At 46.4% G+C, this 25,134-nt stretch overlaps 2 protein-coding genes across 2 annotated transcripts in view; both read right to left on the reverse strand.

Moving 5' to 3' along the window:
- LOC148849830 (protein S-acyltransferase 10-like) overlaps window positions 1–25,134 on the reverse strand; it is a 67,759-nt gene that overhangs the window by 21,097 nt on the left and 21,528 nt on the right. Inside the window, exons 7-8 of the mRNA XM_088947181.1 lie at window positions 19,500–19,609; window positions 6,641–6,727 (exon numbers count right to left, since the gene is read on the reverse strand). Of these exons, the coding sequence (XP_088803307.1) occupies window positions 6,641–6,727; window positions 19,500–19,609 (197 nt within the window). The remainder of the gene's footprint in view (window positions 1–6,640; window positions 6,728–19,499; window positions 19,610–25,134) is intronic.
- On the reverse strand, window positions 15,630–18,163 carry LOC148849832 (uncharacterized). Its single transcript, XM_088943946.1, has 3 exons — window positions 16,799–18,163; window positions 16,298–16,725; window positions 15,630–16,223 (listed from the first exon to the last, which is right to left on the reverse strand). Exons 2-3 carry the CDS (start codon window positions 16,718–16,720, stop codon window positions 15,630–15,632), a joined length of 1,017 nt encoding a protein of 338 aa, XP_088800072.1. The 5' UTR covers window positions 16,721–16,725; window positions 16,799–18,163.

Here is a 25,134-nt window from a genome sequence, read left to right on the forward strand (position 1 = left end):
AAGCAAATGACTTAAAGCAAAAAAAGGTAAATGACCCAACCGACAATGACTCAACATAATTTGACTGACTGACTCTGAAGAAGTAGAACCAAAAGCAGCATTCTTGGGATGATCAAAGCATTGGCCAGGGGTGTCGAGCAAGTATATTCCATTCGCTTCATGGCCACTCCCAATCACCTTCCGAGACTTCAGGTCCTGAAACACACAGTGAGAAGGGAAAAAGGTTACACAACAATTCAATGACTTGGTCAAGCTACTTACAGATAACAAGTTGGTATTTAACTTAGGTACATGAAGAGTGGAAGATAAAAGTAAAGAGCCTGTAGGCTTGACAGTTCCCTTGCCAGAAATGGGGGCAAGAGAACCATCAGCTAAGGTGATTTTGTCACGACCAGGAAGCAAATCATATGACACAAACAAAGTGGAAAAGGTTGGTCATGTGATCAGAAGCACTTGAGTCAATGATCCAAGGGGTCTTGGGATTACCTGAGGTAGATGCATGGTTAGCATAAGCCCTTATACCTGAGTGAGCAAATGCAGAGGTGGCTGGACTTCCAGAAGGGTTGGATGATGAAGTTACACCTTCAAGCTGGCTGATCATCCTTCCAAACTTCTCATAATCAGCTTTCATGGCTTCCAATTGTGCACTTGCAGACTCAAACTCTGTATCTGTACTTGTGGCTGTATGTGCACTTCCTGTCTTTCTACTGTCATTCTTCTTCTGGAATCGGATAGGGACAAGACTGGGATGCAATTTCCAGCACTTGTCCTTAGTGTGTTTCGGCTTCTTGCAATATTCACACACCACCTCCTTCTTTCCTGTGCCACTGGGGGCTCCTGTAACCCCTTTGGGTTTGATTCCCATATTTGCAAAATGATCATTGATACTGACCCCTTGAACCTGCACTTGCCTCCTGCTTTCTTCACTGCTGACCAAAGCATATGCTTGAGACAATGAAACATCTTCCTTGGACAAGATGTTTTGCTTTGTAATGTCATATTCAGAATTCAGCCCTGTCAAGAACTCAAAGACCCTATTCCTTTCAACCAATTTCCTATATGTTTCAGCATCCTTAGGGGTATCCCATGTCACGGCCTCTATCAAATCAATCTCTTGCCATATAGATTTTAGGGCTGAGAAGTATGCTGCAAGTGACTTCTCCCCCTGTCTTAGATTCTTCACATCACTTCTCAGTTTGTAAGCTCTGGCAACATTCAACTTCTGGGAGTAAGTTTCTGCAACACTATCCCAGATTTCTTTAGCCGAGTTCATCCACAAGTAATGTTGGCTAATCTGTGGCTGCATTGAGTTCACAAGCCACCCAATCACTGTGTAATTCTCCTGCACCCATTTCTCATAAGAGGGATCCTCCTCTGGGGGAGCTTTCTTGCTCCCAGAGATAAACCCCCACTTTCCTCTACTGCAAATATGAATTTTTACGGATTGTGACCAGGCCAAATAATTGGTTCCATCCAATTTAACTGTAGTTACAGCCAACAAGGAATCAGTTGTAGTTCCCAAATTATGTCCATATTCAGCAGTGCTCTTGTTCTCAATTTCTGAGAAGTCCATTATGTAACAACTTCAATTAGGGTTTCGGTAGGCCTTTAAAAGTTATCTGATTTCAAAGAACTCAGATTGAGTTGAAACAATAGCAAACACAACAACACACAAACTCAGTTCAAAACTGACAGCCGTGAGAACCAAGTTCGGTGGCAGCACTTTCAAAGAGGAGAAACTCTGCTTCAGCCTTCAAGGAACAATCAGTAGGCCTCCAAACAATATGTATTCTTGGTTCCCAACAATAATTTCCCAAGGAGAACAAAGAAAACAGTCCACAGTACCTAAGAGGACTTTTTACAAACACTATGTATGCAACAGTCAACACTTCACTGTTAACAAGCAGAAATCACTTCAAGGCTTGTACCACTCAATTTAGATCAGTTTTTTTTTTTTTTTTGCAGTTTGGAAGCCCAATAACAGCCGAACCACACTTCCAGAATAACCCAGAAATCAGTCCAGCAACAGTGCGCCGAATGGAGGTGTTTTGAATGCTTTAACAGTCCTCCCAAATAACAAAAAATAACTCAGCAAAGAACTGAGAAAAGACTTACAGCAAGAGAGTCTCTGGTTTGAACTATAAACCAGGCCGAACACTTATTCTCTAAGATAACTTCGAAAGTCCTTTTCTCTGATTTCAAATCAGGCCAAACAACTTGCTCTCTGGTTCTTCCTGGTCACCGAACCCTTCTCCAAGTGTATAGAAACTTGGGCACCCTCCAATGACCTCCAAGAACCAGGCGGATGACTGTAAACTTTCAACCCTAGAACCTCCTCATGTAGTTGGCTGAACTAGAACCACATGAGGGACACGCCAAGCAATGGCCCGCTCTGATACCAAGTTGAAAAACAGCCCACTTGATGTATGGAACTGTTTGAGATTAGATGCAAACCAGAAAATGAACAAACAGGAGAAGAAGAGAAGAGAGAGCTGGCGGCAATGAGTGTTAGAGAGTAAGAAGTTCGAACATAACCCCTCTCTAACACTCTAAACATCTTATTAATAAGTTAATCTTTGACAAATTACAGATAGGCCCTTGAGTGAGCAGGAAAATACAAAAAACAGAATATTACAGAGTATGAGCCCAGAATAAGGCCCACAGCAGAGAGAAACATAACATAACATAACATGAAATGACAGTCTATGGGCCATTCGGCCCATCTTCTCTACAGTGTCAGGAGTGGACTCCCAAGCAACCATGGTGGTCACATGTTTAGCAGGGCTAGTGGCCGGACTAGAGGCCGAGACTCAGGGGGAGGTCCGGGAAGAGGAATGAGTAATACTCAGAGAAAGTGTACACATTGTGGTTTAGAGGGGCACACAGTTAATTTCTGCTATGATTTGCATGGTGCACCCGACACTTGGGCTAACCATGCTAGGACTAAGGGTAGTGACACAATTACTGAAAGTCAGCAAATTGACCCAATCCTCTCCACATCTACTTGTGCTTCTAAGAAGGAAATGGTGAGTGTGCCATGTGAAGTATATGAGCAGTTCATTCAAACATCTCGGCAGAACACCGCCACACTTGCCCATTCAGGTATGGCTTGCTTAGCTTCCAAAGACACACTGGATCATTGACTCCGGGGCCTCGGACCATATGTCTGGGACTCATGATGTATTTTCCTCCCTTTCCCACTCCTCCACACCTCAAACAATTACACTTGCTAATGGTTCTACATCTCCTATCTGTGGTGTTGGTGATGTCAATCTCTCATCCTTGTCTTTATCATCTGTTTTATATGTTCCTAAGTTTCCTTTTAACCTTATGTCTGTCAGCAGATTAACCAAGTCTCTTAATTGTTCTGTAACCTTCTACCCTTCTTCTTGTGTGTTTCAGGATCTCAAGACGGGGAGGAAGATTGGAGGAGGGCATGAAGCAGGTGGATTATATTACCTTGATGGTGGTGGTCCTCCAGTAGCTTTTCAGTCATCTCTTACTCCTCTTCAATGGCACTACAGACTTGGTCATCCTTCTCTCAAGGCCTTGAAGTTACTGGTTCCTTCCTTGAGTCATCTTTCATCATTAGACTGTGAGTCATGTCAATTGGGTAAACATCATAGAGTCTCATTTAGTCCAAGAGTTGATAGTCGTGTCTCAAGTCCTTTCTCTTTAGTTCATTCCGATGTATGGGGTCCAATTAAAGTGGTGTCATACAATGGGTATAAGTATTTTGTAATCTTTGTTGATGACTTTTCAATGATGACATGGATTTATCTTATGAAAGATCGTAGTGAGTTGTTCCCTATTTTTCAAAAATTTTATGCTGAAATACGCACTCAATTTGGTGTTCATATTAAAATTATTCGCTCCGATAATGCCAAAGAATACAACTCCTCACCATTTCAGCAATACCTAGAACATCATGGGATCATTCATCAAACTTCTTGTGCCTACACCCCACAACAGAACGGTGTAGCTGAACAAAAAAATCGACATCTTCTTGAAACTGCTCGATCCTTGATGATTAATATGAATGTCCCAAAACATTTTTGGAGTGATGTTCTCACATCCTATTTTCTGATCAAACGGATGCCCATGTCAATCCTTGGAAGTCAATCCCCTTTCTCCGTGTTGTTTCCCACTTTATCTCCATTTCCTCTTACCCCAAGAATCTTTGGTTGTGTTTGTTTTGTTCAACACTTGGGGCCTGGGTTAGACAAGCTAGATGCTCGAGCTACTAAGTGTATCTTTCTTGGCTACTCAAGGACTCAAAAAGGGTATAAGTGTTATAACCCAAAATCCTATAAATCGTTTGTGTGCTCTGATATCACCTTCTTTGAATCAGTTCCATTCTTCTCAGATGTTGGGGTCTCTTCCTCTCCCTCAGTGGTTCCCCTTCCAGTACCTGTTGTGGACATCCTTCCAGTAGCTCCTGTTTCTATTGCAAATGCACATCCTATGCCTATTACTACTGAGAAGCCGCCAATCACTCAAGTGTATACCCGCAGAAGTGCATCGGGCCCTCCTCCACTTCAGCCCCTATCGACAGATCCTGCTACTGCTCCTTCCCCTTCAGACCCTGATCTTCCTATTGCTCTGCGAAAAGGTAAACGCACTTGTACTTCTCACCCCATTTCACACTATGTTTCTATTGCTCACCTTTCTGCTTCTCATTGCAAATTTATATCATTACTCTCATCTGTTCCCATTCCCAAGACTTTCCAGGAAGCTCTTGCCTCCCCAGGGTGGCGGCAAGCCATGGAAGAAGAACTCTCTGCTCTACAACATAATCACACATGGGAACTCACCGCTCTTCCTTCTGGTAAGCACACAGTTGGGTGTAAATGGGTCTACACAGTGAAGTTTCTTCCTGATGGCAGTGTGGAGCGATTGAAAGCGAGGTTGGTGGCCAAGGGTTATTCTCAGATGTATGGTGTGGACTATATGGAGACATTTTCTCCTGTGGCTAAGATTGGTTCAGTTCGGTTGCTGATTTCATTAGCTGCTATGTATGATTGGCCTCTTGTATAGCTTGACATCAAAAATGCCTTCCTGCATGGTGATCTAGTTGAGGAGGTGTATATGGAGCAACAACCAGGGTTTGTTGCTCAGGGGGAGTCTGGCAAAGTGTGTAGGCTCAAAAAGGCAATTTATGGACTGAAACAATCTCCACGTGCTTGGTTTGGCAGGTTCAGTGAAGTGATGAAAACCTTTGGGATGAAACAATGTCAGGTTGATCATTATGTGTTCAGCTATAACTCAAAGGATGGGAAAATCTTGCTAGTTGTGTACGTGGATGATATTGTCATAACTGGGAGTGATAGCAATGGAATCAACAGATTGAAGAAATTCTTACAGGATCACTTCAATACGAAAGATCTGGGGAAGCTGAAATATTTCCTGGGAATAGAGGTTGCGAGGTCAAAACATGGGATCAACCTATGTCAGAGAAAATATGTTCTTGATCTACTTGAAGAGACAGTGTTGTTAGGTGCTAAACCAGCAGAGACTCCTATGGAACTCAATGCCAAGCTGAGTGTTGATGCAGGTGAAGAGTTTGATGATCCTGGAAGATACAGAAGGTTGGTGGGCAAATTGAACTACCTGACCATTACCCGACCAGACATATCATTTGTTGTGAGTGTGGTGAGCCAGTTTATGCAACATCCTCGGGTTCCTCACTGGGAAGCTGTTCTGAGAATTGTTAGGTACCTAAAAGGTGCTCCAGGTCGTGGTTTGTTATACCAAAGTGGAGGAACTCTTGAGATAGTAGGGTACACAGATGCTGACTGGGCTGGTTCTATATCAGATAGGAGATCAACTACAGGGTATTGTACCTTCCTTGATGGCAATCTTGTAACTTAGAAGAGCAAGAAACAAACAGTGGCGGCAAGAAGTAGTGCAGAAGCAGAGTACAGGGCTATGGCCCATACTACATGTGAGCTAGTATGGCTGAAGAACTTGCTTCAAGAGATGGGATTCTCAATTGACAAACCCATGAAACTATACTGTGATAACCAAGCTGCTGTTCACATCTCTTCCAATCCCGTCTTTCATGAGAGAACTAAGCATATTGAGGTTGATTGTCACTTTGTAAGAGATAAAGTGATAAGTGGAGTGATAACCACATCTCATGTGAGCTCAGGAAATCAGTGGGCAGATCTTCTCACAAAGGGATTGTCTCGGGGAAGAATAGATTACATTTGTAACAAGCTGAGACTATATGATATATACTCTCCAGCTTAAGGGGGAATGTTAGAGTGCTCGAGTCAGGGGTATTTTGGTCATTCTGGATTATCTTTCTTGAGAGTGAAAGGTCTATTGTATCTGTGTTTAAGTTAAGTGTCCCATCTTCTATGAGGGACAAAATGGTCTTTCCTGTAACTCTATGTTTTTGAATAAATACAAGTGGATCAGCTAGGGAAGGGTGATTTTGACTCTCTTCTAGTCTGGCCGAACCTTTCTATCTTCTTCTTCTTCTTTCTCTTTTCTTTCTTCTTCTCTACTTCAACCCTAGAATCTACTAGGGTTTACTAACAGGCCATATCACTCATTGAGTAGGAGGTAGACTACTTTTTCAAATACATGACAAAGTGATGCTTGTTTGTACAATATGAAGAATCAAAAAATGTACCATGCCCTTGTAATATTGGCTTTCAAATAAGTAATGTATAAGATGCAAGTCCAGATGCACAAAGTTGTTTCTTCAGCAATGTACCACCTGCCATTAAAATTTCAAGTTATTGATAAGAAAAATGCATTAGAAAGATACATAGGCAAACATCTTATAGAATTTGTAAAGATTAATGATTCATTTCCCCTGAACAAAGCTTGAATTGGAGATATAAACAGCATCATTGCTAATGGAATTTATGTGGGTGTTTGGCATCAGTGCCGTTGCTTCAAAGATGTTTTCTGAGAAAACGGTGCTGTATGCATGAGGGTCTGTTGCACCATTTTCTCAGAAAATGGCTCCTTTTTTTTGTTTGGCATCAATGCTGCTACATAGGCTGTTTTCTGGGAAAACAGCACTGGTTTTGTTTGGTACCAATGCTGTATAACCGTTTTCAGCATTGGTCTACATTATCCAACGCCCAAGATGATGCCACATTGATGTCATGTCATTGCACTGCTGACAGCAACAGGCTGTTTCTGAGAAAACACTGAATTTGGCATTTCTTCAGATCACACTTTCCCAATTTCCAAGGCATGGTCTGGAGCAACGTTTTTTTCTGGAAAAACGATGTGGCACTGATGTGGCACCTTTTCTCAGAAAACGGCATCGATGCCAAACACCGCCTATGAACAAAGATAAAATGGTGCAAAATCAAGTTTGAGCTCTTGAGATCTGGAAGAAGCATCCTAATACAATGCAACAGGAATGTATTAAAAAAAGAAAAAAAAAGGATCTAGAACATAGGCATCGGAATTTCTCTTCATTAATGAATTCAGATAGACAAAGAGACATAATGAATTTTATTTATCTAAGAAATGATATTTTACTATTGACAAAAGTAGGCAGAGATTTCTCCTCTGTTTTTGAGAATTTGAAGAATCTATCGAGATTAAGAACAAAAAGAACAAAGCCTGAGAAAGGGCACATACAACATAAGATAACATACCAACAACTTGATGTTTATGATCTCATAGTCATGGCATTACCCAAAAAAATCTTTCAGTCTTAACCAAACATGGACATAAGCAAACAAAATGTTCGATAGGAAATACTTATCATTAAAAACATGTTCAATAGAGAAGCCACATGTCAAATTTCTCCACTAGAATGTATTACAGTTGAGTATAGTCACCTCCTTGAACATATACCAGAATACTCACATTCTTTCAGGCCTTACAGCATGTAGTCGTATGAGACTACTGACAGCCCAAACTGTGGTGTATAATCAACAGGAAATTAAGAGGATGAGAGGAGAGAATGAGAAGAGAAAGAGAAAAGAAGAGAAGAAGATTTCGAAGGAAGGATTTCAGAAAAGAAGAGGATGCTTAATCTGCCGCCCCCCTCTTTCTACTTATATTAATTCTGAAGTAAGGATAAGACTGCTTACATGGCAAAATTAAAATCCTAATAAAAGACAACAATTAAAGTCCTAATAAAAGACTAAAAGACTAAAGTCCTAATAAAAGACTAACAACTATTGTGGACTGACACTTAAATAACTAGTAGTTGTATACGAGTACAATAGAAAGAAGTGGGGACCATATCAGTGATTACATAGCAAAGGATAGATTTCCCTTCCCAATAGGATATGGGAAGACATAACGATTCTCCAATTTCCCTTGCTAAATAAGTGAAAAAGAATACTTATCAATCACCTGGGAAGACCAGATGGAGACTCCTATAACTTAGTTTCCCTTGCAAGCAAGGTTCAAAATTTCGATATGATACGCCCCGTATCAGGCGTATCGTATCACATTCGCATCTTTGGGGGTGGGGTCTGATACACCTGTTTACCCCCCTCTTTTTTAATAAAAAATATGCTTAAATATCTTTCCAAAAACCAAATTTAAAAAAAAAAAGTTTTTCTTTGTTGTTTTTTTATTGGAATTTGATGAAGGAAGATTTGGCCCGACCTCACAGTTACGCGACACGTGGCAAAAACAACAGCTCGGCACAAAAGCAAGCCTAAGGCACGAACACCAAGGGGAGACACCAGCGGACCGAACTCCCTACTGGGGGCCCGAACTCACCCTTGGCCCCAAACCAGAAAATAATCCGAACTGGCCTACCTTGTAACAGTTCGGGATATACCTCGCCGAACTGGCCAACCTTATCAGTTCGGGATATACCTCGCCGAACTGGCCAACCTTGTAACAGTTCGGGGCACACCTCGCCGAACTGGCCCGCCCTATACATACCTCTGAACTCAAGACTTCGCCTCGCTCACCACTCCACATCACCTTCTGGACACCAAAACCAAACAAATCGTACCACGCCTGACACTGAGGAAGTCCGTACCCGAGGGCGCCGCACCGGACTGACTTGGGATCTGACGCTTGACGGCCGCACTCTAAACGGCCACCTGCCACCGCCACCTGACACCGCCATCTCCAGTTAGAGAGACGGTTAGGCAGTGACGGTTCTGTCCCAGCGGAAAGGACGACGGCCGAATTGACAGACGCAAGGGTAATCATACCCGACCTGACAAGGGCCTCGGAACGAGTGCGCGAAGTGATTATAAGAACCCCCTGCCCCCAACAAACAAGGTATGTGAACTTTGCGCTATCTAGTCTACACTTTGCCTTTGAGAGATTACTGACTTGAGCTTCGGAGTTATCACACCGGGTTCCCCCCGAAGCTCTCTTCTTTCCCGTTTCAGGCCCCCCGACGCTCCAGCTCAGAGGCGAGTTCGTTGACAGCTAAGACCGGCCGGATTGCGCTCCATCAATTGGCGCCGTCTGTGGGAACGCTTATAAAAGCCTCCCTCTAAATATCTTTTACCTACCCTTCTTTCAAAAACTCCATCACCCACTCCAACACCGAAATGGCCTCCTCCAGCAGTGTCGGACGTGGAACCGAAACTACCACTACCAGAGAGCAGCTTCATGTTCCGGCAGTGTGCATCGGGCAGTTCACCATCCCCCTTTCAGTGGATGGGATCCCAAGTTTGAATGCGCCACATGCGGTGGCACCTCTGAACACTCCCTCGCTGAACATCCCTCTGCCCATCGAAACGAACTTCGCGGAACCAACTGTTGTCCCACTGGCAGCCCGCCAAAACCAAATAGATGATCTGATGCAATGCATGCGGGCAATGCAGGCCCAAATGCAGCAATTCCAGCAGCACCAACTCCAACAACACCAGGTGTTGCACCACCTCTCCCAACACCATTATCAACAACAATTCCCTCAACTACCCTTGAACCAGCCACTTCCCCCCCGGCACCCTGTTTCAAAGCCGGTCAAGGCCTCCCCTCATGGTGGACAACCTCACCAAGGAGAGGCTTCCCGACCGCAGAACCCCCCTAACAGCCAGGCCTCATCCCCGAGCCGAAAGCAAAGAAAGATCACTCCCGCCTCGCAGCCTGCGGGTGGGTCAAGAACCTCGCCAACAAAGTCACCTCGGCGCTCCAAGCCCAAGTTCCCACTCACGGAGAACCGCTTCAGCGCCTTGGCAGCAGGCCAGCAATCCGGACCTATCGAGCTCGGCAACACAGAGGCAAGCAGCGCCAGCACCAGGCCCACTCAAAGAAGGCACCGGCGAAGTCGCCGAACTGCTACCCGCGTGCTACCCGAGCTCAGAGGCAAGGAAGAAACGAGCTCGGGCGAGGTAAAAACCGTCCCCATTCTCTCAGTTCCTTCCCCCCTTTCAGCAGAACTTTTGGCAGTCCCCTTGCCTAGAGATTTTAAACTCCCTTCTCTGGACAAGTATGATGGGTCCTTTGACCCCAACGACCACGTCGATGCGTTTCAGTCGCAAATGCACCTCGCTAGGGCCAGCGAGTCGTGCATGTGCGTGGCCTTCACCACCACCTTCAGAGGGGTGGTCCGCACCTGGTACCGGAACCTAGCTTCCGGGTCAATAAAAAGCTGGCCCCAGTTCGTGCAGATCTTCACTGCGCACTTTGTCACCAGCAAAAGGTGTCCCAGAACCGAGGAAAGTATGTTCAGGGTAATCCAAAGAGAGGGAGAACCCATCCGGAGCTACATCAGACGGTTCAATGAAGTGTGTCTGCAGATCCCTCGGTTAGACCCCGCGGTACAACTCGCCGCGGCCAAAAGAGGTGTGACGCACAAAGAATTCAAATGGCACATGGTGGCCAGCCAGCCAGCAACCGTGGCCGACTTCCTCAAGCTCGCGGACAAGTTTATGAGAACAGAGGAAGAGATCAACCAGAGAAACGAAGGCGGTGTTGAAAAAAGAAAAAGAGAAGGCGAGCCCTCCAACCCCGGCGACAGAAGAGGACACAACCGAGAGGCGAAGCCAAGCCAGTCGTCCCAAGCTCCCCTAGCAGTTCGGACGGATTACACGCCATTGAACACAAGGCGGACCGAGATCCTGATGACGATCAAGGACGCCCCTTACGTAAAGTGGCCACCTCGCCTGAAAAGCAACCCCAACAAGCGGAACAAAAATTTATATTGTAGTTTTCATAAAGATCATGGTCATAGCACCGAGCAATGTAATAATCTCCGCGACGAGATAGAATGACTCATCCGTCACGGGTACTTAAGAAATTTTGTACATTATGACAATAGTAATAAAGCAGGTCGGCAAAGGGAACAAGGGAAGGATGTCCCCGAGCCGAGCAACAGACCGACCAAAGCCTTGCAGCGACCTCCCCCAGAAGAAAGGCCAGTCCAGGGAACCATCCACGTGATAGTGGGCGGTTCGGTGGTGGCAGGATGCACTTCGGCAGCAGCAAGGACGTCAATTCGCGAAGCAGCCCGAGAGGAGCAGAACCCTCCCAAGAGGCCAAAAAAGGAAGAACCGATCTTTTTTACAAAAGACGACGCGCGAGGTGTTCACTACCCTCACGACGATGCGCTCGTCATAAAGCTAAGGATCAGCAACTTCGAAGTCCGGCGCGTACTGGTAGACTCAGGCAGTTCGGCGGACATACTATTCAAATCGGCATTCGACCAATTGCAGTTGCAGAAAAGCGATTTGAAACCCGCTCACACCCCTCTGGTAGGCTTCAGCGGAGAGGAAGTTAGGCCCTTGGGAAAAATAATAGTACCTGTGGAAGTCGGCACATGGCCGTGTGCGGTAAGACTCAACCACGATTTCATGGTGGTCGCGACCCCCTCCCCATACAACGCCATAATAGGACAACCAATTACGCATATTCTGCGTGCAGTGGTCTCCACCTATTATCTGGCAATGAAGTGCCCCACGGACCTCGGTGTGGGGGTAGCGCGGGGCGACCAACTCGAGTCCCACAAGTGCTATGTTGCCGCCCTAAAGGGAAAAAACAAGGCAGCCGACGACCTCGAACTAGAGCGACCTGCGGAGCAGGGCGAGGAACGAGCTTCGCCCACTGAGGAAACAGTCGCAATCCCGACCTCGGTTACAGATCCGACGTGAACTCTACAGATCGGCGCCTCCGTCAAGGAGCCTTTGCGAACTAAACTAGTGAGTTTCTTACTCCAAAATTTAGATATTTTTGCATGGTCTGCGGCAGATATGCTCGGTATTGACCCTGGCCTTATAACTCACAAGCTTAACACTGACCCTGTAGTCAGACCCATCAGACAGAAGAAACGCAACTTAGCCCCGGAGCGCTGGAGGGCGGTCGACGAAGAAGTCGAAAAGCTCCTCGCAGCGGACTTCATAAGGGAAGTTCATTACCCGAGCTGGGTAGCCAACCCAGTGCTGGTGAAAAAAGCCAACGGCAAGTGGCGCATGTGCGTCAACTACACCGATCTGAACCAAGCTTGCCCAAAAGACTGCTTCCCCTACCCCGAATTGACCGCCTGGTGGACGCGACCTCGGGACACGAGCTGCTAAGCTTCCTGGACGCCTACTCAGGCTACAACCATATTAAGATGGACCAGTCTGACCAAGAAAAAACCAGCTTCATTACCGAGTTCGGCCTGTACTGTTACAAGGTCATGCCCTTCGAGCTAAAGAATGCTGGTGCGACCTTTCAAAGACTTGTAAATAAACTTTTTCGGCCTTTAATTGGCACGAAAATCGAATGTTATGTAGACGACATGGTCATCAAAACACGGTTTTCGCCAGAATTAATAAAAGACTTGGATTCTGTCTTCCAAATTCTACGTCAGTATAACATGAGACTAAACCCAAACAAGTGTGTCTTCGGTGTCACCTCGGGTAAGTTCCTAGGGTACGTTGTCAACCGGCGCGGCATTGAGGCCAACCCGGACAAAATAAAGGCCATCCTTGATATGAGACCACCTCGGAAAGTAAAAGAAGTTCAAAGGCTAAACGGCCGCATAGCCGCTCTGAGCCGCTTCATGTCCAAGTCGGCAGACCGTTGCCTGCCTTTCTTCAAGGCAATCAAAGGCAAAGGGTTCGAATGGACCCGAGATTGCCAGCTCGCGTTCGACGAGCTAAAGACTTACCTCGCCACCGTACCAACCTTAGCCAGACCCGAGGGGAGGTCCTAGAACTGTACCTCTCGGCGAACGACGAAGTGGTCAGTTCGGTATTAGTAAAGCAAGTAGATCAGGTCCAGCGGCCCGTCTATTATGTTAGTAAAATTCTGCAGGGAGCAGAAACAAGGTATCCGCAGATTGAAAAAATTGCCTACGCACTGGTGATATCAGCTCGAAAACTCCGCCCATACTTCCAAGCTCACACCGTCGTTGTCTTAACCGATAAACCCCTAAGACAAGTTTTGCTGAAGCCCGAGGTCTCTGGTAGGCTGACGAAATGGGCCATCAAACTCAGCGAGTACGATCTCCAGTACAAACCCCGGACCGCAATTAAGGCCCAAGCTTTGGCAGATTTTATCGCCGAGTGCACTTTCAGCCACGAAGCCCTACAGGTCGAGCCCGAGGTACCCAGTTCGGGCGAACCCGGAGCTCCCAAGCCAATAGAGTCTGAACACTGTGAAGTAGCAGCCAATGTGGCATCTCTCCTGGTCAGGCGAAACGCAAACTGGGATGAGGAGCCTTGGATCCTTCACGTGGATGGTTCCTCGAACCAGCAAGGCAGCGGGGCTGGAATAGTCTTATGCGGCCCGGGCGGCACAAATTAGAATACGCACTACGCTTTGAGTTCGCGGCATCCAACAACGAGGCAGAGTACGAAGCACTGATAGCTGGGCTGGACCTAGCGCGAAAGGTAAAGGCAAAGCATTTGGTCATCTGCAGCGATTCCCAGCTCGTGGTCAACCAAGTTACGGGCAAGTATGAAGCACACGAGCTCTCTATGATTGCATATTTGGCGAAAGTAAAAGAGGCCCTGCTCAACTTTCAGTCACACTTCATCAGGCAAATCCCGAGGTCAGAGAACACTGAGGCCGACGCTCTGTCCCGGTTAGCCAGCACAAGTCACAACATGAGAACCGTGTACATAGAGGACTTACCTCGGCCTAGTATTCTCGGGGGGGGCAGAGGAGGTCGCTCCCGTCCTAGAAGCAGAGTCGAGCTGGATCGACCCACCCGCGAGCTTCTTGATAGACGGAACCCTCCCTGCAGAACACAATGCGGCCAAGAGGGTGCAGCGCCAGGCAGCCAAATACGTCATAATAGACGAACGGTTATACCGACGGTCCTACACGCTCCCCTACTTGCGTTGCCTGCGACTTGCCGAAGCCGAGTTCGTACTCCGCGACACTCATGAAGGCCTGTGCGGCGGACACTTGGGGGGCAGAGCACTCGCCCAAAAAGCACTCCGACAATGATACTACTAGCCAACGATGAAGGCAGAAGCTGTCGAGCTCGTCAGAAAATGCGACAAGTGTCAGAAGCACTCAATATCCACCATCAGCCTGCCTCCGGCCTCAAATACCTCGCCAGCCCGTGGCCCTTTGCACAATGGGGCATTGACCTCCTGGGGCCATTCCCACCAGCAATAGGTGGAAGAAAATTCCTAGTTGTTGCAATAGATTATTTTACGAAGTGGATAGAAGCCGAACCTCTAGCAACTGTTACGGCCCGAAACATACAGAACTTCTTTTGGAAGAACATAGTATGTCGTTTCGGATTACCTCGGGTACTAATTTCTGACAACGGCAAGCAGTTCGAGGATATCAAGTTTCAAGAGTGGTGTCAGAACATGGGGATTCGGCAAAACTTCACATCAGTCGCGCACCCGTAGGCAAATGGTCAGACAGAAGTAATGAATAGAGCCATCCTGTGCGGACTGAAAGCACGTCTGGATCGAGCTAAGGGATTGTGGGCCGAAGAGCTACCAAGTGTCTTGTGGGCTCACCGAACTACAGAAAAAACCGCCACAGGAGAAACCCCCTTCAACCTCACCTACGGCACAGAAGCAGTGATCCCGACGGAAATCGAAGTACCAACATTGCGACTAGAAACATACGACGATCGGACAAACGGAGATGAGTTACGTACCAACCTTGACCTACTGGACGAGGTAAGGGACCTCGCGCACATCCGGACGGCGGCATACCAGCAGCAGGTAGCTCGCTACTACAATGCCAGAGTAAAGCAACGAAGCTTCCGAGTCGGCGACCTGGTCCTTCGTAAGATTATGGTGCCCGAACCCAGCATGGGCAAACTTGGACCAAACTGGGAAAGGCCCTATAAAGTAAAGAGAGCGCTCGGGGGGGCATACGAACTCGAAACCTTGGAAGGCAAACAAGTACCTCGAGCGTGGAACATCGTGAACTTAAGGCGATACTACCTATAAACCGCCAAGCGAAGGGGATGAAATCAGGTCCTATTGGCCACAATGCAAGCCAAGAGGAACCTCTGCGTAAACAAGCAAAGAAAAGTCGGGCATATTATTAGCTCGGCAAAAAAATCAGTTCGCTGCAAAAGCCTTCGCGGCAAAACAGGTCGCGGAAGTATAATAACCCGGACAAGAATGGCATATTGTTAGTTCGACAAAGAATCAGTTCAGGAAAAAAGGAACACTTGGGCAAAAAGATTATCTATTCCGTTGCAAGAAACAAGAGTACATTGGCCATCAGAAGGCACTTCAAAAAAAAAAAAAAAAAAAAGAATATCTTTACATGCCCAGAGCTACTTCTTCGCCATCAGAAGGCACTTCAACAACACCCGAAGGCCCTGCCTCTCCTTCAGAGTCCGGCTCGCCATCGGCAGCATTGGCCATCTCCTGAGTTATATGCGAGGTGGATATGGCACTAACATCGAGGTCGGGGTACGTGTTCCTGATCATCCACCGGCTCAGTTTGAACCCCCTTCTGTAAGAATCCACCATCAGATCGTCAAAACGCGGAGATGCGATGTAGTCTTCAACGGCCTTCTTCTTAGCGTCTTCAATGCCTTGGGAAAAAATCTGTGTTTTCTCCCTGATGTCCTCCTGAAGATATTCGACTTGATGCTGCAAATCCAACTTCAAGTCTGCCATGTGCTTGACAACGACCCCCATGGCCTCGGCATCACGCTGAGACCTCGCCTGCCTGGCCATTGCAACACGAGCAGCCTCTTCGGCAGCATAAGCGGCCGCCTCAGCAGCTCGGGTATTCGCCTCTGCGGCACGGAAAGCCTCTTCAGCATCATGAGCGGCAGCCTCAGCAGCTCGCGCCTGTCGCGAGCTCCTCTCCACTTGGGCTGCTAAGGCATGAATTGAAGAATTCACCTACCAAAGGAAACAAGTGAGCAATGACAGCAAAAGCGACAGAAAATGAAAAAGGCAAACGAATTCTGACCTACCACCATAGCATGCGTTACGGCGCGGCAGGCAACCTGGTTCAAAGGAAGATCGGTCCACGCCGCGATCTCCTCAGGGAAAGTAGCCTCCCTACTCTTCTGAAGAGCGTAGTTCGGTGTCAACACGCTCCTGAACTCCCGTTGAGCTCCTGAACCCGAGGGCCCAACCCGCGTATGAGCGGACCCAGAGTGAGCAGGAGCACTTGAGTATGCAGGAGCGCCCGTATAAGTGGTCTCAGCGTATGGCGCCCCGACAACTTCATGCATCGGTGGAGTCACCTCGGGCTCCCTGGGCAGATCCTCCGGCGTGTTGTCTGGAACGTGAGGCTCCTCTTCCGGTGGCAGCTCGGTACGAGTTCGCTTGGCGACCCGCTTCCTCTTCATACCTTGGAACAGACGCCCCCCACGAGTTCTCTCCGCGTCCATCACACCTGCAGAAACAAGTTCGACATCAGAAAAAATAAAGGAACAAAGCAACAAGAAACCGCAGAACTAGAAACCTACCCGAACTCAGGCCGGCCGCAATAAGCTTGGCCTCCGTTAAGTAGTGGTGGCACTTTAAACCTTGCTGTGCCCATTGTCAGAGGCCCTTCACCGTCTCTTTGCCGAGGGTAACACCCGAATCAGAAGCGGCCTCACCCCACCCGGTCTGAAAGGGCCATCCTTGTGCACTTCGCACACCGAAGTAGTCCCGCTTCCACGTCGGGACCTTATTAGTTAGATCATGCAGAAGCTTAAAGCCCGGGCGAGGAGAAAGGTAATACGCTCGTCTTCCCCCAGGAAGAGAACCCGCCTGTCTCTTGAGCATCAAGATGGATGAGAATATCTCTAAGTCTAAAGGGAAATTCTGCTCGCAAAAAAGGGAGACTATCCCCACCAGGTTCCGAATAGAGTTCGGATGAAGTTGGCCAATGGTGACACTGAAGTGGTTTATGACTTCGACGAGAAGGGGGTGGAAAGGAAGTCGCAACCCCGCAGCGAGCTGCTCTCGAAAAATCACGATCTCATCAGGACCGTGTTCCCAAGGAAAGCTACCTAAAGGAATAAAATATGTATACCCCCCAGGCAAATTGTAAGACATAAGTATAGATTGAAGCCCCTCAGGCGTCATGGTCGAGGGACCAAACATGTCTAGCATTCGACCTCAGTGAGAGGTAGATGCCAAACTGCCCGAAGTGGCTCAGCCTACTGGTTCATAGTCCTCGAGTTCCACCTCAGGATCACTGAGGCAGTCGGGGGATACGGCTCGATTTGTAGAACCTACGTCAATCCTACTTGAAGAGTCGTCTGAGCTATCAAAGCTAGACATTGAGGAAAAAAGGTGGATCCAGGAAAGTACTCACCGGAAGAAAGTTTTGAAGGCTCCGGAGACGGGAACAAGCCAAAAAACCTTGGAGGCTATGTAACCAGCCTAGACGCGAGCTGAAAAAACTTGGACGCGAGCTCAATAGGCAAACCGCAAAAGTGACAAATCGATTGGGGTCCCCCACTATTTATAGCTACAGTAACCAAGAACCGACTGTGCAGATCAAAGACGATCCGACGGCCCACATTCGCGCTGACCGCACGTCCCCTGAGGTCGAGACGTGATTGGTGCACGTCTTTCCAAAAAAAGCGAAACGTTAGCGCACGCCTTTTTGAAACCGACGTCGCACTGACGCACGTCTTTCTGAAACTGGCCGCGCCGCACATCCCCCTGACAAATGCCAGCGCACGTCCAGCAGTGGCGCACTCTTTTCAAGTTTGAATGACCCGTTGTCACGTCCCAGCGACGCAAATTTTTGAAATTCAAAACGCACGCTGTCACAACCATCAACATTTATGAGTAGTAGGCACGTTTCCCGCCTTCTCGGAAACCGAAGAACCCTCGCAAAAGCAACTCGCGCAGTCAAGATTCAAAGGACGGGACAAATCCACCTACCACCTCGCAAAACTCCCCGCACCAGGGCAAGACCCTTGGCACGAGGAGTGGGGGGCAATTGATGAAGGAAGATATGGCCCGACCTCACAGTTACGCGACACGTGGCAAAAACAACAGCTCGGCACAAAAGCAAGCCTAAGGTGCGAACACCAAGGGGAGACACTAGTGGACCGAACTCCCTACTAGGGGCCCGAACTCACCCTTGGCCCCAAACCAGAAAATAATCCGAACTGGCCTACCTTGTAACAGTTCGGGATATACCTCGCCGAACTGGCCAACCTTATCAGTTCGGGATATACCTCGCCGAACTGGCCAACCTTGTAACAGTTCGGGGTACACCTCGCCAAACTGACCCGCCCTATACATACCTCTGAACTCAAGACTTCGCCTCACTCACCACTCTGCATCACCTTCTGGGCACCAAAACCAAACAAATCGTACCATGCCTGACACTGAGGAAGTTCGTACCCGAGGACGCCGCACCGGACTGACTTGGGATCTGACGCTTGACGGCCGCACTCTAAACGGCCACCTGACACCGCCATCTCCAGTTAGAGAGACGGTTAGGCAGTGACAGTTCTGTCCCAGCGGAAAGGGCGACGGCCGAATTGACAGATGCAAGGGTAATCATACCCGACCTGACAAGGGCCTCGAAGCGAGTGCGCGAATTGATTATAAGAACCCCCTGCCCACAACAAACAAGGTATGTGAACTTTGCCCTATCTGGTCTACACTTTGCCTTTGAGAGATTACTGACTTGAGCTTCGGAGTTATCACACCGGGTTCCCCCCGGAGCTCTCTTCTTTCCCGTTTCAGGCCCCCCGACGCTCCAGCTCAGAGGCGAGTTCGTTGACAGCTAAGACCGGCCGGATTGTGCTCCATCAGAATTCATAGAGACAAGAAACAATAATAGCACAATATTAGCAAATTCTTTACAGAATAAAGGATGAGTGAACTTTTAAAATCACAAGGGCTGCCCAACAACATGGAAGGATTGGATTCTAAAACATAACAAACAAATATTTCAAAAGATCTTAAAAACATAGGCAATTGACCACCAAAGTTGTTTTATCTTTTGGGTTCCACTAAAGATATTATAACTATAGGGCTTAATTTTAACTTTTCACCAACATGTTAACATTACTCTCCCACAAGTATGTTACTAAAAACTTTCTAACTTGCTTTTTGCTCATCATGTATAATTTGCATAGAAGCATGCAACTAAAGGATTGATCAAATAATTGCTAAATGACATTATATAAATTACAAAGGATGTAAACTTACCAAAATCGGCAGTGATTACCATGTCCTATGCATGTTCCAAGCCAAACACAATGATGATCAAACTGAAGAACGCATTTGTCACAATCATGACAATGCTTCGAGCGTGGAGGCTGCAAATATGTATTCAAAAAACAAAACATATTCAACACTTAGTTTTACTTATAAAAAAATACCTCTATCAGGCTTGTACAATGTACCTGCCAAGGCCACATTTTCAATGCAATCAATAAAACATATTCACACTTAGCTTAAAAAAATAAGGTAAAAGGCTTGGTTTTTAGCATTTAATTTGAGGCAAGTCTTTCTCCATGTTAGTAAAAAGAACAATTTTTCTAGGATAAGTCATAAAGAAATTAAACTAGTAGATAACTTAAAATCTCTTCCTCTAAGCTTAAGTCTTAAAACAATGCATGCTCAATTAAAACATTAAGAATTTAAAATATATCTTGTCAACCCTTAAAATTAGATTAGAAATATACTTAGCTGATCATTCTTTTTTTTATCTTTTTCGATCAATAATTCATAACCTTCATTTATAGATAATAATTAATTATAGGAGAAGGGGAGATAAAATCTCTTAACCCCCCACCTTTAGGCAAAGAAAAACATTAAGTCCCTAGTTGCCCCTTGTTTGGCTAACCCATCAGCAAAGGAGTTAGCACTTCTTTTCACCCAGTTCAGTTTGACTTCAATATCTTTAGCCAGCCACTTAAATTTCCTCTTCTCAATGTTGTAAATCCAAAAGCTCTCATTTTCTTCTTTTAGCCAGCCCACCACCAATTTGGAATCCCCCCTCTATAACCAATTTAGTGATGTTTAGCTCATTAGCCCTTCGAATTCCTTCTAGGACAGCTGAGATCTCAGCCCGGAGAGCATCACCCACTTCAACTGGCCTCAAAAACATAGCTAAATCCCTACCCTCCTCATTTCTAAAGACACCTCCAATACCTGGTGGACTTGGGATTACCAATGCTACTTCCGTCAAAATTTAATTTGAAGAAACCACTAGGGGGAGGAGTCCAAGAAAGTAGGGGGTGTCCTTAGCTGTAGATGAACTTGCAATTTCCTTCCAATCTCTAATCAGATCCGCCATTGTAAACTCTTTAAACAGGTTTGTTAAAGTTTGACCTGCCCTAGAATTTTTTATTGTTCGTTGACTGTAAAGTAAAGTAAAGTAGGAGAAGAAAGAAGAAGAGAGAAAGATGAGGAAAGAGAGAGGCTGGTTCGAATTAGAGAAAGATCTCTCTACCTAGATTCGGCCAGACCTGTTATTATATTATTAACTAAATGGAAAAGACTTAAGTGCCCTTCTTTAAGTAAGAAGCACTCGAACTAACATAACAGTACACATCAACCTTCTCAACAAGTACAAAGACAGAAATACCCCTTCACTAACACCACTAACACTCCCCCTCAAGCTGGTGAGTATATATCATATAGTCCCAGCTTGTTACATATGTAGTCCACTCTCCCCCGACTCAAACCTTTTGTAAACAAGTCTGCCCACTGGTTTCCCATATTAACATATGCAGTTTCTATTACCCCATTCAGCACATTCTCTCTCACAAAATGACAGTCAACTTCGATGTGCTTGGTTCTTTCATGAAACACTGAATTGGAAGAGATATGAACTGTTGCCTGATTGTCACAATAGAGCTTCATTGGAGTACTGATGTCATATCCTATCTCCTGTAGAAGGTTCCTCAGCCACACTAATTCACAAGCAGTATGTGCCATGGCCCTATATTCTACTTCTGCACTATTTCTTGCCACAACTGTTTGCTTCTTACTTTTCCACGTTACTAGGTTACCCCCCAGAAAGGTGCAATAGCTTGTGGTGGATCGTCTGTCAGACATAGAACCTGCCCAATCAGCATCGGTGTATCCTTCTACTACCAGTTTTCCACCACTCCTATACAGCAAACCACGACCAGGAGCTCCTTTCAGATACCTCACAATCCTTAGCACTGCATTCAAATGTGGGACCAAAGGTTTCTGCATGAACTGACTCACCACACTAACCGCAAATGAAATATCTAGCCGAGTAATGGTTAGATAGTTAAGTTTGCCTACAAGTCGTCGATATTTGCCAAGGTCTTCAAATACTTCACCTATTTCACTGCTCAACCTCGTATTTGTTTCCATAGGTGTCTCAGCCGGTTTAGTACCCAACAAACCTGTTTCTTCCAATAAATCGAGCACATATTTCCTCTGCACAAATTAATGCCATGCTTAGATCTTGCTACCTCTATGCCCAAAAAGTATTTCAACTTGCCAAGGTCCTTTGTCTGAAAGTGTTCATGTAGGAATGTCTTCAATCTGTCAATGCCCATTTTGTCATTCCCAGTCACAACCATATCATCCACATACACCACCAATATTATTTTGCCTGTTGAAGAGTCAAAACTGAAGACAGAGTGATCAACTTGGCACTGTTTCATACCAAACTTCTTGACCACCTCACTGAACCTACCAAACCATGCTCGAGGGGACTGTTTAAGTCCATAAATAGCCTTCTTAAGTCTGCATACCTTACCATCCTCCCTCTGAGCAACAAACCCTGGTGGTTGCTCCATATAGACCTCCTCGGCAAATCACCATGCAAAAAGGCATTTTTGATATCTAGCTGATGGAGAGGTCAATCATACATAGCTGCAAGAGAGATGGGGACACGAACTAACCCTATCTTAGCAACCGGGGAGAATGTCTCTGTGTAGTCAATGCCATAGGTTTGGGAGTACCCTTTGGCAACCAGCCGCGCCTTCAGGCGCTCAACACGACCATCTGGCAAGTACTTAACACTATACACCCACTTACAACCGACAGCCTGCTTCCCAGGAGGAAGAGCGGTGAGATCCCAAGTGTGATTATGATGCAGAGCAGAGAGCTCTTCTTCCATAGCACGGCACCACTCTGGAGAGGTAAGGGCTTCCTGGACATCCTTAGGAACAACCACGGAGGATAACAAAGAGATGAACTGGCGATGGGAGGCGGAGAGGTGGGTAAGTGAAACAAAATTGGAAATAGGGTGAAGGGTGCAAGTACGTTTACCTTTCCGGAAGGCAATAGGGAGATCTAGGTCGGAGGCTGGTGTCGGAGCCGGAGCTGGATCTGTCGACGGTGATGAAGCTGGAGGAGCTGCAGCCGGTACACGCGGGCGATGTGTATACACGTGACAGATGGGTGGACGGTCAACCGACGGTGGCACCGGAGGCAAGGACGTAGGCATGACTGGAACCAGAGGAGGTGGATCAGCCACAAGAAGAGGAAGAGGAGGTGGTGATGAGGAGGAAGCAGCAGCACCGGATCTGACAAAGAATGGAGTAGACTCGAAGAATGTAACATCAGCACATACCAAGGAACGATGAGAACTGGGATGATAACACTTGTACCCTTTCTGAGTTCGGGAATAGCCAAGGAAGATACATATCAGGGAACGTGCATCTAACTTGTCAATCCCGGGACCCAGATTATGAACGAAGCAAACACACCCAAATACCCGAGGAGGAAGCAGAAACAGAGACATGTTGGGGAATAAGACACTAAAAGGAGAACGACCATCAAGGATAGACGTGGGCATCCGATTAATTAAGAAACAAGAGGTGAGCATTGCATCACTCCAAAAGGTTTTGGGAACATTCATGTGGTGCATGAGGGAGCGTGTCGTTTCTACAAGATGACGGTTCTTTCTCTCAGCCTCCCCATTTTGTTGCGGAGTGTAAGTACATGAAGTTTGGTGTATAATGCCATGTTGGTCCAAATATTCTTGAAAAGATGAAGACAAGTATTCACGTCCATTATCAGAACGGAAAATTTTGATGTGAACGCCAAATTGATTGCGGATCTCAGCATAAAATTTCTGGAAGATGGCAAATAATTCACTTCTTTCTTTCATTAAATAGAGCCACGTCATTCTTGAACAGTCATCAACAAAAATAACAAAATATCGGTATCCATTATATGACATCACTTTATAAGGACCCCAAACATCTGAATGAATTAAAGAAAAAAGACTCGACACACGATTATCGACCCTAGAACGAAAGGGAACACGATGGTGTTTCCCAAATTGACACGACTCACAATCTAAAACAAAAAGTTGACTCAATGAAGGGACTAAGGACTGCAACACTTTCAACGAAGGGTGACTAAATCTACAATGCCACTAGAGAGGAGAAATGGATGACTGAAGGGCCATCGACGTTCGTCCACCACCATCAAGATAATACAGTCCACCGGCTTCATGCCCTCCACCAATCTTCATCCCCGTCTTGAGATCCTGAAAAACACACATAGAAGGGTAAAATGTGATGGAGCACTTAAGGGATTTGGTCAGCTTACTAACAGACATAAGATTAAATGGAAACTTAGGTACATATAAAACAAAGGATAGGGATACAGGGTCTAGGTCAACATTACCAACACCACAGATAGATGATGTGGAGCCATTAGCAAGGGTAACAGATTGTGATGTTGAGCAATGAGTGAGAGATGAAAACACACCTGGAGTTCCCGTCATGTGATCGGAGGCTCCAGAATCAATAATCCAGGGGTTGGGTGTGGATGCCAAACAAGCCATACCTGAGTGTGCAAAGGAAGTTGTGTTCTGCTGCAACTTGGATTGAACAAACCTCTCACACTCATCCCGATGAACACTCACCATCTCCTCGCCTGGGCCATCTAAGGGAGTAGAAGGCAACGGGTCAGCTGACCAGTTCTCCTGTCTAGAGCTGAAACTGGTGTCACTAGTCATGGCATGGTTGGCCCACGTCGAGGGAGGACCATGTAAGTCGTAGCAGTAGTTAATGGTATGTCCATCCAATCCACAATGAGTACACTTCCGTGGACCCGAGCCACGTCCTCTACCACGAGCTCCCCCTGAATCTCTGCCTCCAGTACGACCACCATCACGGGTATGTGTAGATCCACCACTACCACTTCTGCCAGGTTGGGCTCCTCGAGCCCCACTTCTGCCACCTCGACCTCTCGACACTGCAAATGTTGATTTATCGGAGACATTAGAATCCATAGATCCAATGGAAGCCCTCCGAAGACGGGCAAACACCTCCTCTAAAGATGGAAGAGCAGATCCCCCTAGTATCTGAGCTCGTACTGGTTCATACTCAGACTTCAGCCCCACCCCAGAAACCGTGTCACATCAAGCTGCTCTCGCTGTTGCTGTTGAACTTTGACATCAGAAGTGAGAGGATGATAGACATTTAACTCATTACGGATATTCCTCACACTGGCATAGTACTCCTCAAGGCTCTAACTTCCCTGTTGCAGTTTCTTAGCATGATCCCACACCTCTTTGGCTGTGTCAAGAAACATGAAATTCACATTGATTTTGGGTTCCATACTGTTCCACAGCCATGTAATGATCGGTGCATCTTCCTGTTCCCAGTCTTCATACTCTTGAGAATTAGCAGGGGGTTTCTCCTCTCTTATATGCTTCACTTTCTTCTTTGCCTTCAGAAAAACCTCTACAGACTTGGCCCAAGGAACATAATTCTCTCCATTCAATTTAATGGAGGTCATTTGGACATTCAGGTAGTCAATAGAGATCATGACACTAGGTTTACCATCACTGTTATCTGCCATTGCCGAACTCCTTATCACTGAATTCTGAGCACTG

The sequence above is a fragment of the Nelumbo lutea genome, chromosome 5 (genome assembly GCF_056320005.1).
Source record: "Nelumbo lutea isolate HS-2025 chromosome 5, American lotus-T2T, whole genome shotgun sequence".
NCBI classification, from domain to species: domain Eukaryota; kingdom Viridiplantae; phylum Streptophyta; class Magnoliopsida; order Proteales; family Nelumbonaceae; genus Nelumbo; species Nelumbo lutea.

Excerpts from the sequence above, each read along its gene's own strand:
- LOC148849832 (XM_088943946.1), bottom strand. The coding sequence starts at position 16,720 with ATGGACGCGGAGAGAACTCGTGGGGGGCGTCTGTTCCAAGGTATGAAG. Across the intron at positions 16,224-16,297 it reads CCGTAACGCATGCTATGGTG|GTGAATTCTTCAATTCATGC; the intron begins GTAGGTCAGAAT and ends TTCCTTTGGTAG.